This window comes from Lagenorhynchus albirostris, chromosome 15 (genome assembly GCF_949774975.1).
Source record: "Lagenorhynchus albirostris chromosome 15, mLagAlb1.1, whole genome shotgun sequence".
In the NCBI taxonomy this organism is placed as follows: domain Eukaryota; kingdom Metazoa; phylum Chordata; class Mammalia; order Artiodactyla; family Delphinidae; genus Lagenorhynchus; species Lagenorhynchus albirostris.
This window is the reverse complement of record NC_083109.1, coordinates 22,168,482-22,183,450: the sequence shown is the minus strand read 5'-3', so window position 1 is coordinate 22,183,450 and position 14,969 is coordinate 22,168,482. Positions and strand designations below refer to the sequence as shown.

At 58.0% G+C, this 14,969-nt stretch overlaps 1 protein-coding gene across 7 annotated transcripts in view; it reads left to right on the top strand.

Moving 5' to 3' along the window:
• The window catches only part of SRC (SRC proto-oncogene, non-receptor tyrosine kinase), a 56,063-nt gene extending 41,814 nt beyond the window's left edge, over nt 1-14,249 (top strand). For 5 of the 7 annotated variants that reach the window (XM_060122271.1, XM_060122270.1, XM_060122272.1 and 2 more), the window contains 9 exons: nt 2,905-3,003; nt 3,179-3,282; nt 5,155-5,304; nt 6,847-7,002; nt 9,084-9,263; nt 10,185-10,261; nt 11,222-11,375; nt 11,538-11,669; nt 11,976-14,249. In XM_060122271.1, the coding sequence (XP_059978254.1) occupies nt 2,905-3,003; nt 3,179-3,282; nt 5,155-5,304; nt 6,847-7,002; nt 9,084-9,263; nt 10,185-10,261; nt 11,222-11,375; nt 11,538-11,669; nt 11,976-12,184 (1,261 nt within the window). In that variant the 3' untranslated portion in view covers nt 12,185-14,249. The remainder of the gene's footprint in view (nt 1-2,904; nt 3,004-3,178; nt 3,283-5,154; nt 5,305-6,846; nt 7,003-9,083; nt 9,264-10,184; nt 10,262-11,221; nt 11,376-11,537; nt 11,670-11,975) is intronic. The other 2 variants (XM_060122275.1, XM_060122276.1) reach the window with 2 other exon arrangements.
• The last annotated feature ends 720 nt before the right edge of the window (nt 14,250-14,969 follow it).

Below are 14,969 nucleotides of genomic sequence, written 5' to 3'. Positions count from 1 at the left end.
CTTTTTTTAGCCAAATCAAGATACTAACAGCTCATGCATGCTGAGCACCTACTACGTGCCAGGCCCTGTGCCGGTATTTTACATCCTCAGAGGGAGGCATGAGTATCCCCTTCCTGCAGATGAGGACCAAGGTCCTGCAGGGCCAAGATAATGCAGCCTGCAAGTGGTGAGCTGGGCTGGCGCTAGGACGCCCTGATTCTGGCGCTCAGGCTCTGAGGTACCTCTCAAGCTGGGGCCAGGCTGAAGGTGGACCTTGGATCCTGTGAGATTGCAGCGCACCTCCATCCCTGCCCTTGTGAAATAAAACCCCCAACCTGGACTGTGAGCCCAAACTCACACATGGGCTGATGTTAGGCGGTGGAGGCTCTGCTGGCAGAAGGCTGGGTAGTGTCAGCAGAGCTGAACCCTCACCCTTGCTTCTGGGGCCCTGCTTGGTTGGCCCCTGGGCACAAGCTCCTGCCGGCCTTCCACTGTGAGTGGGTGGCTGGGGGCTTCCCAGAGGCCAGCCAGCTTGCACACTCTGGCTTTGTCAATCTGCCTCATTTTGTAGTCTCTGACCTAGACCTCGGCCCAGTCCTGCTGCCTCCTCCTCCATCTTCCTCTGGTTTCTCTGAGGGTCTCTGAGCCTCTGAGAGGCCTGGGGAGGGTGCAGGGGTCCAGGAGGCCTGCTGTGTCTGGCTGTGGGCACACAGGGGCCCTGGTTCTCACCCTTGCTCTGCTGTTGATTCGCTGTGTGGCTTTGGGCAAATCACCGCCCTTCTCTATGCCTTATTTTCCCCCTTGGTGACATGAAGACTTGGGACTGGAAGGTCTCAGCTCTTCCCTGTGATTTGAGTCCTTGCTGTGTAGCCTTGGGAAGTCTCTGCCCCGCTCTGTGCCTCAGTTTCCCCAACTCTACAAAGAAAGTGCTGGGTTACTCCAGCCTGGGTGCTGTGTGTCCTTGGGCTGGTCCCTAGACATCTCTGAGCCATAGTTTCATCATCTGGGGGGCTGAGGCCTGCCTTCCTTCTTAGTAGGTTGGCCTTGAGGGTCAAATGGGACAGACAAGTGTGGATCCCCCACCCTATGTGGGGGCACACAGAGAGGTAGATGGAGGGCCTGGGCATCTTTAGGCTCTTTCCTTGAGGCGGGCCTCGCCCTCTTACTCCAGGGCCCTCCCTCTCCCGCAGAGACCCCCATGTGAGCTTGTGCCCCCGCCTGAGCATGCGTGCGGTGATCTCCCAGCCAAGTCAGACCGCACAGCCCCAACCTCTCTCTCTTCACCTCACTCCATCCGGAAGGGACCCACACTCTCTGGTTGAGCCTCGGCCCCCCTGGCTGGGCCCCTGGCTCTCGGATACTCACCTGTACTCACCTGTTCTCAGAGAGCTCCCCCAGCCCCACTCTCTCCCGGCCTCAACTTCTCCATCTTCAAAATGGGCTGAAGAATATGGGTCAGAGGCAGCTCAGAAAAACCAGGAGCCAGGGATCCAGGTTCAAGTCCAGACTGTGGCTGTGGGCAAGGGCCTTTCTCTCTTTGTGTCCCGGTGATAGGGAGTGGGGGAGCACATCCTGCTTGCTGTGTGTCTTCTCAGGGTTGTGATGAGGTCAAAGGCAGCCTTGGATTGAGAAGCTCAGCACGGTATCAAGCCCTGCTGCACCCTGTAGGGAAGGCTTCCTTCTCATCTGGGAGTTAGGAACCTGGGCCTGGCTGCGTGACGTGACCTTGAGCAGAGGCCTTTGCTTCTCTAGCCTCAGTCTTCCCATCTGCACAGTGGGAATGGGAGGGGGCTGGACCCTATTTCCCAGGCAGCCCTTCCCATTGGCCTCTCCTCCCTCCCCATAGACCCTCTCCCTGTCCCCTTGGATTGCTTTGGATGCGAGGCCTTAGTGGCTGCCCCGCCTTGTCCCCCCTCCCCCGTCCCCAGCACCGCCTGGCGCTCAGCTCTCTCCCTCGCTCTTTCTGCCTCTCTCTCTCTCACCACCCCCATTTCTGCCTCTTCTTTCCTGTTGGGCTCTCGCTTTCTCCTCCCTCCTCTGTGTCTCTGGACCCCCGCTCCAGCCAGACCTGGTTCACATTCAGATGGCTGCAAAGGTACTTCTGCCCCCTCCCCACTCCCACCCAGGGGACCCGCCCTGCCAGGGGCTCTTCCCGCCCATCACCCTGTCCCCATCACCTCCTCCTTATGGGGCAATTAGTGTAGAGGGCCCTGGGTACTGGGGCTTTGCCACCTCAGCTCCCTCTGACATGACTCGCTGTGTGACTTTGGGCAAGTCCCAGCCCCCTCTGGCCTCAGTTTCCCCCATAGATGGGTAGGCTGCAGGAGGAGGCCTGTAGTTTTCAGTCAAGGAGCCCTGTGGGTGTGACCCATGATCTGTGACAAAGGCAAGCATTGCTCCAGTTTGCAGGGTTGGCGCCTGGATTGTCACCAAGCCCCCAAAGAGCCACCCCTTGCCTCCACTCAGGTCTTACCAGCTCCCAGGCTTGGGCTTCCAAATCTCAGGACTTGGGGAGGCTTTGAAGGTCTGATTTGACATCCATCTCAGGAGGAATCTTCTCCTGTTACAACTTGCTTGCTCCCCAAAGACAGGGAACTCCCTCCCTCAATCCCAAGGCGGCTCTTGGCATCTTGAGACTGCTTGTTCTATCTGAAGGAAAGCAGATCACTTCCTGCCCCAGGACTCTGCCCCGTGAATTCGGGCCTTGTCATCTGAGTCAGCTTTGGCCAAGAGGCATCTGGGGTAGGGAGGGGAAGAGTCCCAGGCCGCCTCGGCCTGGCAGCTGTGAGAGGCCTGATCTCACTGTTCCCTGCACCTCACTCAGCCTCAAGAGCCCCCAGCACAGCACCTATAAAGGTTGCAGGCATCGGGCTCCATTGCTGATGGTTCCCTTCTCCTTTGCTCCCTCCCTCTCCCCCTGCTCAGAGAGGGAGACTGGTGGCTGGCCCACTCACTCAGCACAGGACAGACGGGCTATATCCCCAGCAACTACGTCGCGCCCTCCGACTCCATCCAGGCCGAGGAGTGAGTATCGACTCTGGCCTCCTGCTTGCTTACCATCGCTGCCAGTTCAGAGCTTCTCTCCTGGGCTAGAGTGGGAGGTCTGGCTGCCCAGGGCCCCAGCCACATCCCAGGAAGAGGCACTGTGGGTGGGCGGAAGCCTGGACCACCAGCACCATCCTTCCACCTCCCTCCCCAGGTGGTACTTTGGCAAGATCACCAGACGGGAGTCAGAGCGGTTACTGCTCAATGCGGAGAACCCAAGAGGGACCTTCCTAGTGCGAGAAAGTGAGACCACGAAAGGTATGAGTGCTTCTGCTGACCAGTGGGAACTGAGCCTTTTGTGGGTTATTTGAGCCGGGTATTGTGGAATGAATAGGAGTTTGGTATATGGAGTGGGATGGGAAGAGCCCTCTAGCTAGAGAAAAAGACAGGATCAAAGGCAGGGAGGTCCATTTGAGGAACACTGAGTCACTCTGGGTTGACCAGAGTTGCAGCAAAAGATGATGCAACAGGTGCAGCAAAAGAGGCCAGCCTCTCTGGCCTCAGGTTCCTCAGGTGAGGAATGGGCACAGGTTGTCAGGGAGTCTGAGGGTCACAGAGCAAAAGGCTGTGGAGGGTGTTGATGCAATGGGCCCCTCTCCTTCCCCTTCTCTAGGGGCCTCAGGGGCTGGACTGGGTGCTGGGACCTGGCTTTGCCCTTCCCCCAACAGTCCTGGCCTCTCTTCCTCTCCTGTTCTTCCTCCCCACCAGAGAATGATCACCCCTTTCTCTCCAGCCCCTCCGCACGTGGGTTGCAGACTCTCCATCACCATAGCTACGAAGCTCCCGCTTCCTGTGGGCCTGGGGCTCAGTGGGAGATGGGAAGGCAGAGCATCTGTGTCATGTGTGTGTATTTCTGAGAGGTCATGTGGCTGTGCATGCCGTGTGTGGGTCCAGGCATGTGTGTGCACACATGGGGGTGGCGTTGTCTGTGGGTTGCTGTGTGGGAGTGAATTGTTACGGGTTTGTCCTTGTGCCCAAAGGCCTAGGGAGTGTGGACCTGTGTGATCATACAGCCACTGGACACAGGCATGCCTGTGTGTGTGCACATGTGGTCAGGGCTTGGCCTTAGACTCAGGCCTGTGGCTTCTATATGCACACGGCCTGGCCATCTGTAGAAAGTCATGGCTGTCCAATGCAGGCTTTAGAGACCCAGGTATGGGCTCAAGTCCCAGCTCTGTGCCTGACTTGCTGGGTGACCTGAGGCTAGCTGCTTTCCCTCTCTGGGCCTCATTTTCCCTTCTTTACACTGGAGATTGTAACCCCCACCTGAGGATTGTTTTGTGGGCTGTGCGGACTGGGCTTCTAGCGTGATGCCTGTGTGCTGCTTCCCGAGAAAGGCTTTCTCTGGCCCCTGGAGCCTCCTCCCCTACCCCTGGGGCTCAGCCTTGTTCCCTGATGCCACTCCAGGCATCTCTTAGGCTCAGGCTTAGCCAGGCCTGTTGGGCAGAAGGAAACTTTTCCAGCCCAGAGCTCTTCCAGGCTCAAGGGAAACAGGGAGGGGCCATCGGGATTGGCCCAGTTTAGCTCTGGCAGCCTTCAGGCCACACCCAGTACGTGGTCTTCTGCCCAGGATCGCCCCAGCCTCAGCCAGCCACTGGCTCCTGCCTGAGCCTGGAGTCTTCAGGAAGGGGCAGGGCCCGGACAGTGTGCCCGTGGGCAGACCCACAGAGGCAAGGCAGTTAGGCCAGGGACACACAGCCACTTGGGACCATTCCTGTCAGGCTCCCTGCCAACATTTATCGAGCACCTACTGTGTGTCAGGCCCTCTTATATGTAGGCTCATTGGGTCTCCCCAGCAGCCCGGGAAGTAGCCCCATGGTGCAGCGGAGGAAACCGAGGCCCAGAGAGGGCTAGCCACTCACTCAGGTCACACAGTTGGGATGCACACCTGGGCTTCAGAGGTCTTGCTAGGGCCAAGGGTTCATGGAAAGGCTCTCCGGTCAGGTGCCCCTTTGTCCTTTAGCTCTGCCCCAGTGGCCGCCCCAGAACTGGGTGCTCAGAGACAGGCTGGACCAGAACTGGCTCTGCCTCTGCCTCCCTTCCGTCCCGTGCTGGGTAGGTGTGCTCAGTGCCGTGGCCCTTCGGTGGGCCGGCATGGTGGTCACGGCTCCTCTTTGGCCTGCCCTGCAGGCGCCTACTGCCTCTCAGTGTCTGACTTCGACAACGCCAAGGGCCTCAACGTGAAGCACTACAAGATCCGCAAGCTGGACAGCGGCGGCTTCTACATCACTTCCCGCACGCAGTTCAACAGCCTGCAGCAGCTGGTCGCCTACTACTCCAGTGAGTGCCGGGCAGGCCTCCCGGCGGCCAGCTGGGCGCAGGGGAGTGTAGGCCCTCGGAGAGCACGCGGGGGTCTCCGCCTATCCTATGAGCTGCAGACCCTGAGGAGGGGGGCTTTGGGGCCAAGAAGGGCCAGGACTTCTGTCACCCTGGGGGTGTGGGCTCCCGTTCCCCTCCCCCCATCTTCCTCTCCCCTTTCTCCCTCCTCCCACCCCCTCTTTTTTCCTTCTCTCCTCCCTGTGCCCTCTCTTCCCTGTTTCCCCTTTTCCCTCCCCCCACCCCAACCTGCCCCTCTATCCTCTCTCCTCCTCCGCAGCTGCCTGGTGAGGAGGGGGCTGCCTGGAGGAGTGAGCTGGGAAGGAGGGGGCATAGGCCGGTGTCATTTGCCCCTGCAGCCTTAGGACCAGTTAGAACTGGTTACCGGGAGACAAGGAGGGGGCGGCTCTATTGATTGGATTGTAGCAGAGAGCGATTGGATTGTAGCAGAGAGCGATTGGATTATAGCAGAGAGCCGGGAGAGAGTGCGCAGGCGGGGAGCTCACGGGCGAAGGTCGTGAGCGCGGGCCAGGCTGAGTGTGCGGGAGTGTGGCCGATCCGTCTGGATGTTCAGGGCTGCCCGGCTGGACTGAGGCATCATGGCCTGGGTGCTCCCACGTGGACAGCTCTCTGTGGGTGTCTGTGGGCCTGTGGCACGTGGCCGTGGCCTGCGCATGCAGGCGTGGCCTTTCCTGAGAGCGCACGCTACTCCTCCTCTGTTGGCTAGGCCTCCCAACTCCCTCTAGGATCTGCCACCCCGCTCTGTCCCCTTGGTCACCACTGTAGGTTTCATTCTGAACCCCGTTCCCCCAGATCAAAACCCTCCAGGGGTTACCTTGGAATTTTAGGATAAAGACGCCCATGTGGCCTCTGAGGCCTTGGGTAGTCTAAACCTGGCTGGCCTCCCTGCCTTACCTGGGGCCCTCCTTGCCCCAGTCACTCTCCAGCAGCCCCCTGGCCTCCTTTCAGTTCCTCCAACCCAGGGGCTTATTTCTCCCTCAGGGCCTTTGCACATGCATGAGGCAGCGTGCCCTCTGCCTGGAGGGCTATTTTCCTGAGTCAACCACTCACTCTCCTGTGGATCCAAGCTCAGGTGCCGCTTCCTCTGGGAAGCCTTCCAGGATGCCACCCAGCCCACCTGCTATTGCATGCACAGCTCTCCTCTGTCACACTCGTGGTCCTCGGAGGTGATTAAGGGAAGTTGGGTGTCGTCCTGGACTATGCACTTCCTGAGGGCAGGTTTCCACTGGGTCCCTGGCACCTGCCTAGGTAGCCCCCGCTTAAAGTCTGATGAATGAATGAATGAATGACTCAGGGAGCAGATGCACGAGGTGGTGTGGGCCTGTGTTGGGGACGGTTGTGTACACATAGGGTATGGATGCCTGGCCTTGGGGGTGTCCTGTGCCTCCCCGAAGCCTGTGTGCATACAGTGTGTAAGTCTGCGGGACATGGAGACCCCAGCACGGACGCCGGGCCTGAACTCCACCTCCCTGCCTCTGTCTTCAGAACACGCTGACGGCCTGTGCCACCGCCTCACCACTGTGTGCCCCATGTCCAAGCCACAGACTCAGGGCCTGGCCAAGGACGCCTGGGAGATCCCCCGGGAGTCGCTGCGGCTGGAGGTCAAGCTGGGCCAGGGCTGCTTCGGAGAGGTGTGGATGGGTAAGGCCTTGCCCCGGCCCCGCACACCCCGCCATGTGCCCACCTGCGAACCGGGCAGATGTCTGTCCAAAGTGGCAGCTCAAGGCCCCGTGGGTCCCCCAGCCTTCGCCTCCACGAGCCCCATCACCTCTGCTGAACAGTGGGCCTACTTTCAACATGGAGCTCCCCCAGTGGTGGCTGACAGCAAGTTGAGGTGTAGACCGCCACACCTCCGCACACCGTGGTACCTGTTTACCCAGAACTGCTCAGGGCTGGGCATCGTGACGCCCCAGTGACGTGCCGTGTGGCCTGGGCTGGGTGGCTTCACTCTGGAGGGCTATTTTTCCGAGTCAACCACTCACCCTCCTGCGGATCCAAGCTCAGGTGCCACTTCCTCTGGGAAGCCTTCCAGGATGCCACCCAGCCCACCTGCTATTGCATGCACAGCTCTCCTTTGTCACACTCATGGACAGAGCCTCGATCTTCCCAACTGTAAAATGGGACTGGTGATAATAGGACACCCTGGTGGGGTTGAGAGAACGCTGGCCCCGTGTGGGTCCACACGTTAGCTTCAGCTGTGGGAAGAGAAGACCCTGCTCGCAGAAGGAGTACAGGGTCTGGCGTGTTCCAGGCCTGTTAATGATCTCCTGTCTAACTCTGGAGAGACGGCCAAACCGTCCTTGAAAACAAATGCCACGCAGCCCTGACAAAACCCAGGCCCCCTTCTGCTTTGGTTTCTGCTGACACAGGAGTTGCAGAGGCAGCGGTGAGGCAGGCCTGGCTGTTGTGAGCCTGCGCGTCCAGCGAGGGGGTGTGTATGTTGTGGGGGGGGTGGTGGATGGCCGTGTGCTGTTTTCAAGGTTGTTTCATCTGAGCCGCAGTATTCACTTGGCGTCACCACCACCACTTCCCTCCCTTCAGAGGAAGAGATGATGGAGGAGAGCAGAGGGGGTTCCTGGGTGGCAGCACTGCAGGGACAGAGGCCTGCAGGCTGGAGGTCAGGCCAAGTCAGGGAAGGGGAGGCTTTGAGCTGGGGAGAGGGGAGGGGGATGAGAAGCCAGCTCCCAGGCACAGGCACAAAAAGAGGACGTGAGCAAAACCTGAAAAATCCATGGCGTCAGCCGTTCCTGTGGCTGCAAAGCTCATTCCTGGCTTGGGCGTGCGGTGAACAGTCAGTGGGGGAGGCTCCCGTTCCTCCCTGGGTGATCCAGGTAGACTCGCGAAGCGCCTGGTACGCGTGCCCAGAGGGCCTGTGCTGGGAAGGCCACAGACAGGGGCCCGAGCCCCAGCTCGCACCTGGAGGCCCAGAGACGGGCAGGAATGGGCCCAAGGCGCCTCAGGCCCGGCTGGGACAAAACTCAGATTAAACACACTGGTTTAGAGCACAGCTTCCCCTAAGGCCTCACAATGTAAAAACCAGATAATCATAAAATGACAGCTGCAGCTATTATTAACTGTGTCCTTACAGTGGGCTTGGCCCAGTGGCTAAAATCTCATTTAATCCTCAAACAGCCCACAGGTGGATACTATAGCATCCCCATTTTCCGGATGAGAAAATCGAGGCTCAGAGAGGGGAACTGGCTCACCTACGGTCTCACTGCTGGGAGGAGGCAGAGGTGGGAGCCAAACTCCTGCCAGACTGACGTCCGAGCCCTTCTACTTAGTGTGCTGCCTTACTGTTTGGGGAGTGTGGCTTGAGACAAGCTCTGGTTCTGGTGGCCTTGTTCTGAGGCTGGCTCTGCCTCACCCCCCGCCCCCACGAGTACATGCTCTATCTGCTAACACCCGGGCCACCCGAAGGAACACGCCTCCCCAGGAGAGGGCAGTTGACTTGGAACCACAGTCCCCCAACTCTCAGATGAGTGTGGTGCTTTGGGGGACGTCTCTGATAATCAGCGTCCGAACAACAGCTCCTGTTTCTTGAGCGGGCCCTGTGTGCAGATGGGACACTGAGGTCCAGAAAGGGGCTGGGCCTTGGCTTCTCTTGTCACGTGGCCTGGGAGGCCAGAGCTGAAGTTGGTACCCAGGCCGGCGGATCCTGGTCCCTGTGGGGTGGGAATGGGGGTCCTCCCCTGAGGCTGCCTGCACCCCTTTCCACGCAGGGACCTGGAATGGTGCCACCAGGGTGGCCATCAAAACTCTGAAGCCCGGCACGATGTCTCCGGAGGCCTTCCTTCAGGAGGCCCAGGTCATGAAGAAACTGAGGCATGAGAAGCTGGTGCAGCTGTACGCGGTGGTGTCTGAGGAGCCCATCTACATCGTCACGGAGTACATGAGCAAGGGTGAGGCCTGCGTGATGGCGCGGACACGTGGGTGAGCCCTGGCTGGGGTCCTCACAAAAGGGCAGGTGGGACGTGCTTCACCTCCCACCACATCTAGAGCATACGCCTTTAAAGGCGGAATGAATGGAAAGAACCAGCTTCCCAGGTCAATGGAAAGTTAAACCAAAGGTTGCCTTTCTCCGTTCATTTCGTTTTTAATGATTTCCCACGATGCATCTATGTCCCCCCATTTGCTGGTTTTGGAAAGCCATTTGCCATTCTGGGGCTGGAAGGAGAGCTCCCTGAATCCTCCAAGCTGAGCCACAGCACATCTGGGTCAAGTTCCTGGCTTGACTTTTACTTGGTTTTGAAATTAATTATTTTTCAAAATTCCACTTTTTGGAGGTATAATTTACATGGGATAAAATACACCCATTTTAAGCGTCCACTTCGGTGAGGTTTAACAAATGGCTATGCTGTGTATCTCCTACCACAACCGAGATATAGATGGCCGTCACCCCAGGAAGCACCCTTGTACCCCTTTGCAGATAATGCTCTCCAGCCCCAAACCCACAGAGCCGCTGATGGGCTTAATGTCTTCGCAGAGTTGTTTCTTCTAGAATTTCGTATAGCTAAATCTTTTACATCCGAGGGTTTTCCTTGTCGTGTGTATCAGTAGTTTGTTCCTTTTTGTTGCTGAGTAGTATTCCGTAGTATAGCTGTACCACAGTTCTGTTTGCCTAGAGGCGGACATTTGGTTGTTTCCCATCCTGCTTGCCTTTTAAGTGACAAACACAGACTTCATTCAGAGATGGGTTTGCACAAAATCTGCTGTGTGCTTAAAGTGAGGCCGGCCTGCCCCGGTGGACGAGATCTGGGAGTCACTGCTTCCTGGCTCAGGGAGGACAGGGCGGGGGCTAGAGCTGCTTTCTCTCTCTCCAGGGAGTTTGCTGGACTTTCTCAAGGGGGAGACGGGCAAGTACCTGCGGCTGCCTCAGCTGGTGGACATGGCTGCTCAGGTGAGCCAGCCCCTCCCCGCTCCCACGCCTGGCCTTGAGCTCTCTGACCCACCTGGTTCAGTCATGTCTGGCCTCTTGAGCGCCCCCTCCAAGGACCTTGTCTTGGTTGCCCCACACTCACTGATCTCATCCCATGTATTACTGGGACCACTTACAGGTGCTGTGAGTGGTGGTTCGGGCAGAAGAAAGAGCCCTTACCTGGGCATCAGGAGTCACTGACTTGCTATGGGACCTCAGACCTCAGTTTTCTTCTCTGTCAATGTCAGTCACTCATCAAACATGTATTAGTACTTGCTTGCTGTAGGCAGTGCTCAACAACTACTTTTTTTTTTTTGGTGGGGGGTACGTGGGCCTCTCACTCTTGTGGCCTCTCCCGTTGCGGAGCACAGACTCCAGACGCGCAGGCTCAGCGGCCATGGCACGGGCCTAGCCGCTCTGCGGCATGTGGGATCTTCCCGGACCGGGGTATGAACCCGTGTCCTCTGCATCGGCAGGCAGACTCTCAACCACTGCGCCACCAGGGAAGCCCCAACAACTACTTTTTAATTTAATCCTTAATACAATCAGGTGGTAGAGATGGCTATTATTCCATTTGACAGGTGAGAAAACTGAGGTTCAGGGAGGGGACTTGGGACAACAGGCAGGACCTGACGCTCCTCTGTGTCTCTGGGAGCATCTGGGCCTCTTTTGCACGGTCGCCCCACTTCCCTGGCTGCATCTTGTCTTGTGCCTCCCCTTTGTCCTTTGCCCTATGCAACCTCCTCCTGCTGGGCACTGGTCCTGCTTTTTGTGCCAACAGTATTTATTGTAAATTGACGTCATTGCCTGAAGAACTGGGAAGGGTGGGGCATTTGGTTGGCTATCCACTCCTGGGGATAACACCACCCCTGGGCATGTGCCATGTGATCTGGGAAGGGCAAGGGGTGGCCCCTGATCCAGGCTCCTGGGTTCTGCCTACAGATCGCTTCAGGCATGGCGTACGTGGAGCGGATGAACTATGTCCACCGAGACCTCCGTGCTGCCAACATCCTGGTTGGAGAAAGCCTCGTGTGCAAAGTGGCTGACTTTGGGCTGGCTCGGCTCATCGAAGACAATGAGTACACAGCCCGGCAAGGTGGGCAGAGGCTCCCGGCAGATGCCGTGTGGCCGTGGGCAGTCACACCCCTTCTCTGAGCCTCAGTTTCCTCCTCTGTCAAGTGGGGATAAGAATGGGGCCTATCTGGCAGAGCGGTCATGATGTTCTCCTGAGCTCCCCCGACCCTTCTTGGTCCTGCAGGTGCCAAGTTCCCCATCAAGTGGACGGCTCCAGAAGCTGCCCTCTATGGCCGGTTCACCATCAAGTCAGACGTGTGGTCCTTCGGGATCCTGCTGACAGAGCTCACGACAAAGGGACGGGTGCCCTACCCCGGTAAGAGGGCTCCCCACAGCCCATCTCTGGTCCTTCTGCCCCTGCCCTGGTGACCCCTCTGCTCAGGTGACCTTGGGCAAGTCAAACCCCATCAGGGCCTCCGTTTCCCCATCTGTATAACAAAGAGGTTGACCATCTGATCTTAGGCTCTGTCTTTGGTGAGGGCTCCCAGCCTTGGGGGGGCCTTACCCACGGTCACAGCCACCCTCTCCTAGGCAGGAAGCCCTCTCTGTTGTTCCCATCAACTTCCCTCTGCCCCAATTTCCTCAGTGGGGCCAGCCTACTCATGCTTCCCTCTGCCCACAGGGATGGTGAACCGCGAGGTGCTGGACCAGGTGGAGAGGGGCTACCGGATGCCCTGCCCGCCCGAGTGTCCCGAGTCTCTGCATGACCTCATGTGCCAGTGCTGGCGGAAGGACCCGGAGGAGCGGCCCACCTTCGAGTACCTGCAGGCCTTCCTGGAGGACTACTTCACGTCCACCGAGCCCCAGTACCAGCCCGGAGAGAACCTATAGGGCGTGGGCTGCAGGGCCAGACTGCCTTCTTGGCTTGATCCTGAGCTGGGTGGCCCCTGACGTGGGGTCTTGCCTGCCTCTGCCTGTCCGCCCCCCGTTGATCCTCTCTGTGGGGCTGAATTGCCAGTGACGAGGCCCCTCCCTCTTTTGTGGCATGGAAGGGCTTGGGGCCTGGGGCCGCCCTGGGGGCGGGGTCCAAGGCTGGCGCAGTGACTGTGCCCCGGCCCCTGGCCAGCCGCACACCTCCTCCCTGCGTTCCCTCCTGGAGCTCTGTGCGTCTCAGCAGGAGGAACTGGGAAGAAGGGCCGGGCTGAGGGCACCCTTTTCTTAGCCTCAACCTACTGCACGCACTGGCCCTTTCCCACTTCCACGCCACCCCAGGTCTGTCTGCAGAGATAGCCAAAGAGCCTTTCCAAAGAGGAGTGATGGGCCACTGGCCCTCGGCCTGCCTGCCACCCTGCTCCTTGCCACCCATTTCTGAAACGCCTGTTGGTGGAGGCTGCTCGGTCCAGCCCCCTCTGCTGTGGATCCCAGGCTGGTGAGACCTAGCTTGACTTGTTGCTGGTGGGTGGGGTGGACACCTCCCTCAAACCCTGCCCTTCTTAGACCTGAGGGATCCTTAGAGATCTTCAATTCCTTGTCCCCATACTACCCATGGGGAAACTGAGTCCAGAGAGTGGATGTGACTTGCCCAAGGCCACAGAGCAGTTCAGGGTTGAGGTGGGATTGGAACCTGGTGCTCCCTCTGTCTTCCTCAGGAACCAACAGGATTGTCCTTGGAGGCACTGTGGACAGACTGGGGCAGCCCAGGGGACAAGGGGCCTGAGGACGGGTTAGAGATAGCAGAGAGAGTCCTGCTGCCTCTGTTTGCTCAGTGGGCTATTGTGGGGGGAGAGAGTGGAGGTAGATGTGGGGCTGAGCTAGAAATGAAAGGTACAAGGGTAGGGAGGCAGGTTTCAATCAGAAGGTGGGAGGTATTTGACCTTTGGAGCTAGCCAATCATGAAAGGGAGTGAGCTCACCGGCTCTGGAGGCAATCAAGCAGAAATAGAAGATCCAAATGATTGGGAGGCCCTGGCCTCAGGAAGGAACCCCAGGTCCTCCTTCACCCAGTTTGTCCTGTGTCATTTCAACGCCTGGCCCCTGCTCTTCTCCCCAAGTTGGCACCTTTAACTCACGAGTACGGAAAGGAGTGCCTAGACTGGGGTGAGGAGGGAGGACTGGGGTGTCTATTGCCACACACCAGGACTGGCTGTGTGCTCTCGGGCAGCCCCTGCTTCCTTCTCTGGGCTGCAGTGTCTGCCTCCATTTGTGGCCATGGCCTCTGCAACTGCTCCACTCCTGTCCAGACCCTGTGGCCTGGCATCACGTGGTGAGCTCAGCCCATGGCATCAGGAGACCGTGTTTTGGCCCTTGGGCTATGTGGTGGCTTCTCCCTGGACCTCAGTGTGTCCTTCTTAAATGGGGCAGCCAACAGTTTGTAGGCATCTTGCCAAGGGCCCCTGTGTGCGTGTGTGTGTGTGTGTGTGTGTGTGTGCACGTGTATGTTCCTCCATGTGTGTTCATATTTAACATGTAAAAACGCCCTCTGCTCTGTCCCCCAGACCTGTTGTACATTTCACCCACAGCCCCCCATCACAGCAATAACGTTCCTGCTGCCAGGGGTTCTCGAGCCAGCCAGGCCCTGCCAGTGGGGAGGGAGGCCAAGTGGTACCTGCCTGTGAAATTTCAACTCTTCCTTTCATACATGTTTATTACCCAAGTCTTCTCCTGTCCCGTCTCCGTCCCAGTCGAATCTGGACTCACTTACCCCAGCGCGCTCCCAAATCCCCTTCTGACTGCCCAGTGTCCTTTGTATAAGGTGTCCTAATACTGTCTTTTTTTTTTTTTTAAACAAACAGTGTTTTGTAGATTTCAGATGACTATGCAGAGGCCTAGGGGACCCCCGGCTCTGGGCAGGGCCTAGGGTTCCTGCGTTCCACGGCCGAGGCCTGTGGGGGGAGGGGGGATTTGGAATTGGTTGTAAATACTTTGCATATTGTCTGATTAAACACAAACAGACCTCAGAGTTTGGTCAGCGGTTTCTTGAGTATCTATCGTGTGCTGGAGAGTGAGAGGGGGTGGGATGTGAGGACAGACTGTGTCAGAGGGGCCTTTGTGCAGGCAGCATTTGTGGCTGGAGGGCTTGAGGCCAGAGCGGGACATGATCAGATTGGAGATCTCTGGAATGCGGCTGTGTGCACATCCATCCCTGAGTTTGGGGAGTGACTGTGCCTGGCAGAAACCTTGCTTATGTCTGAGATGCACCAGGCGAAGCCCAGGGCTCGTGAGCAGGAAGTGTGAGCAGTTGAAGACTCTTTGCCCTGGGTGGGTGGTGGCAGTTGACACCCTGGGGGCCCCGCAGGGCTGTCAGGCCCTTGTGGCGTTGTGGATGTCCTCACAGCGAGATGTGGCTGTGTGCGTGCTGTGTGTTTCCCGGGAGTGCTGGGCTGGGTGGGTGGGGGGTTGGTGAGACTGGGTTAGCAAAAGCCCTGGGCACCCTGGAGAAAAATCCAAAGACCCTTCCTCTCCTCCCTTCTCCCCTCCACCAAGGCACACAATCTGGGAAGTTCATTTGCAACAGTCTATAGGAAGAAATGTCTTTTATATCAGATCACACACCGATCCATGTAAGTTACCTCTGGTCGTAGTAACACTGTTTAATCTGTATAATTAAAAACAGATTTCAAAATCAGGATGTTTCTCTGTTCACTGTCATTTTCACAAGCCAAATACCACAATGTCCG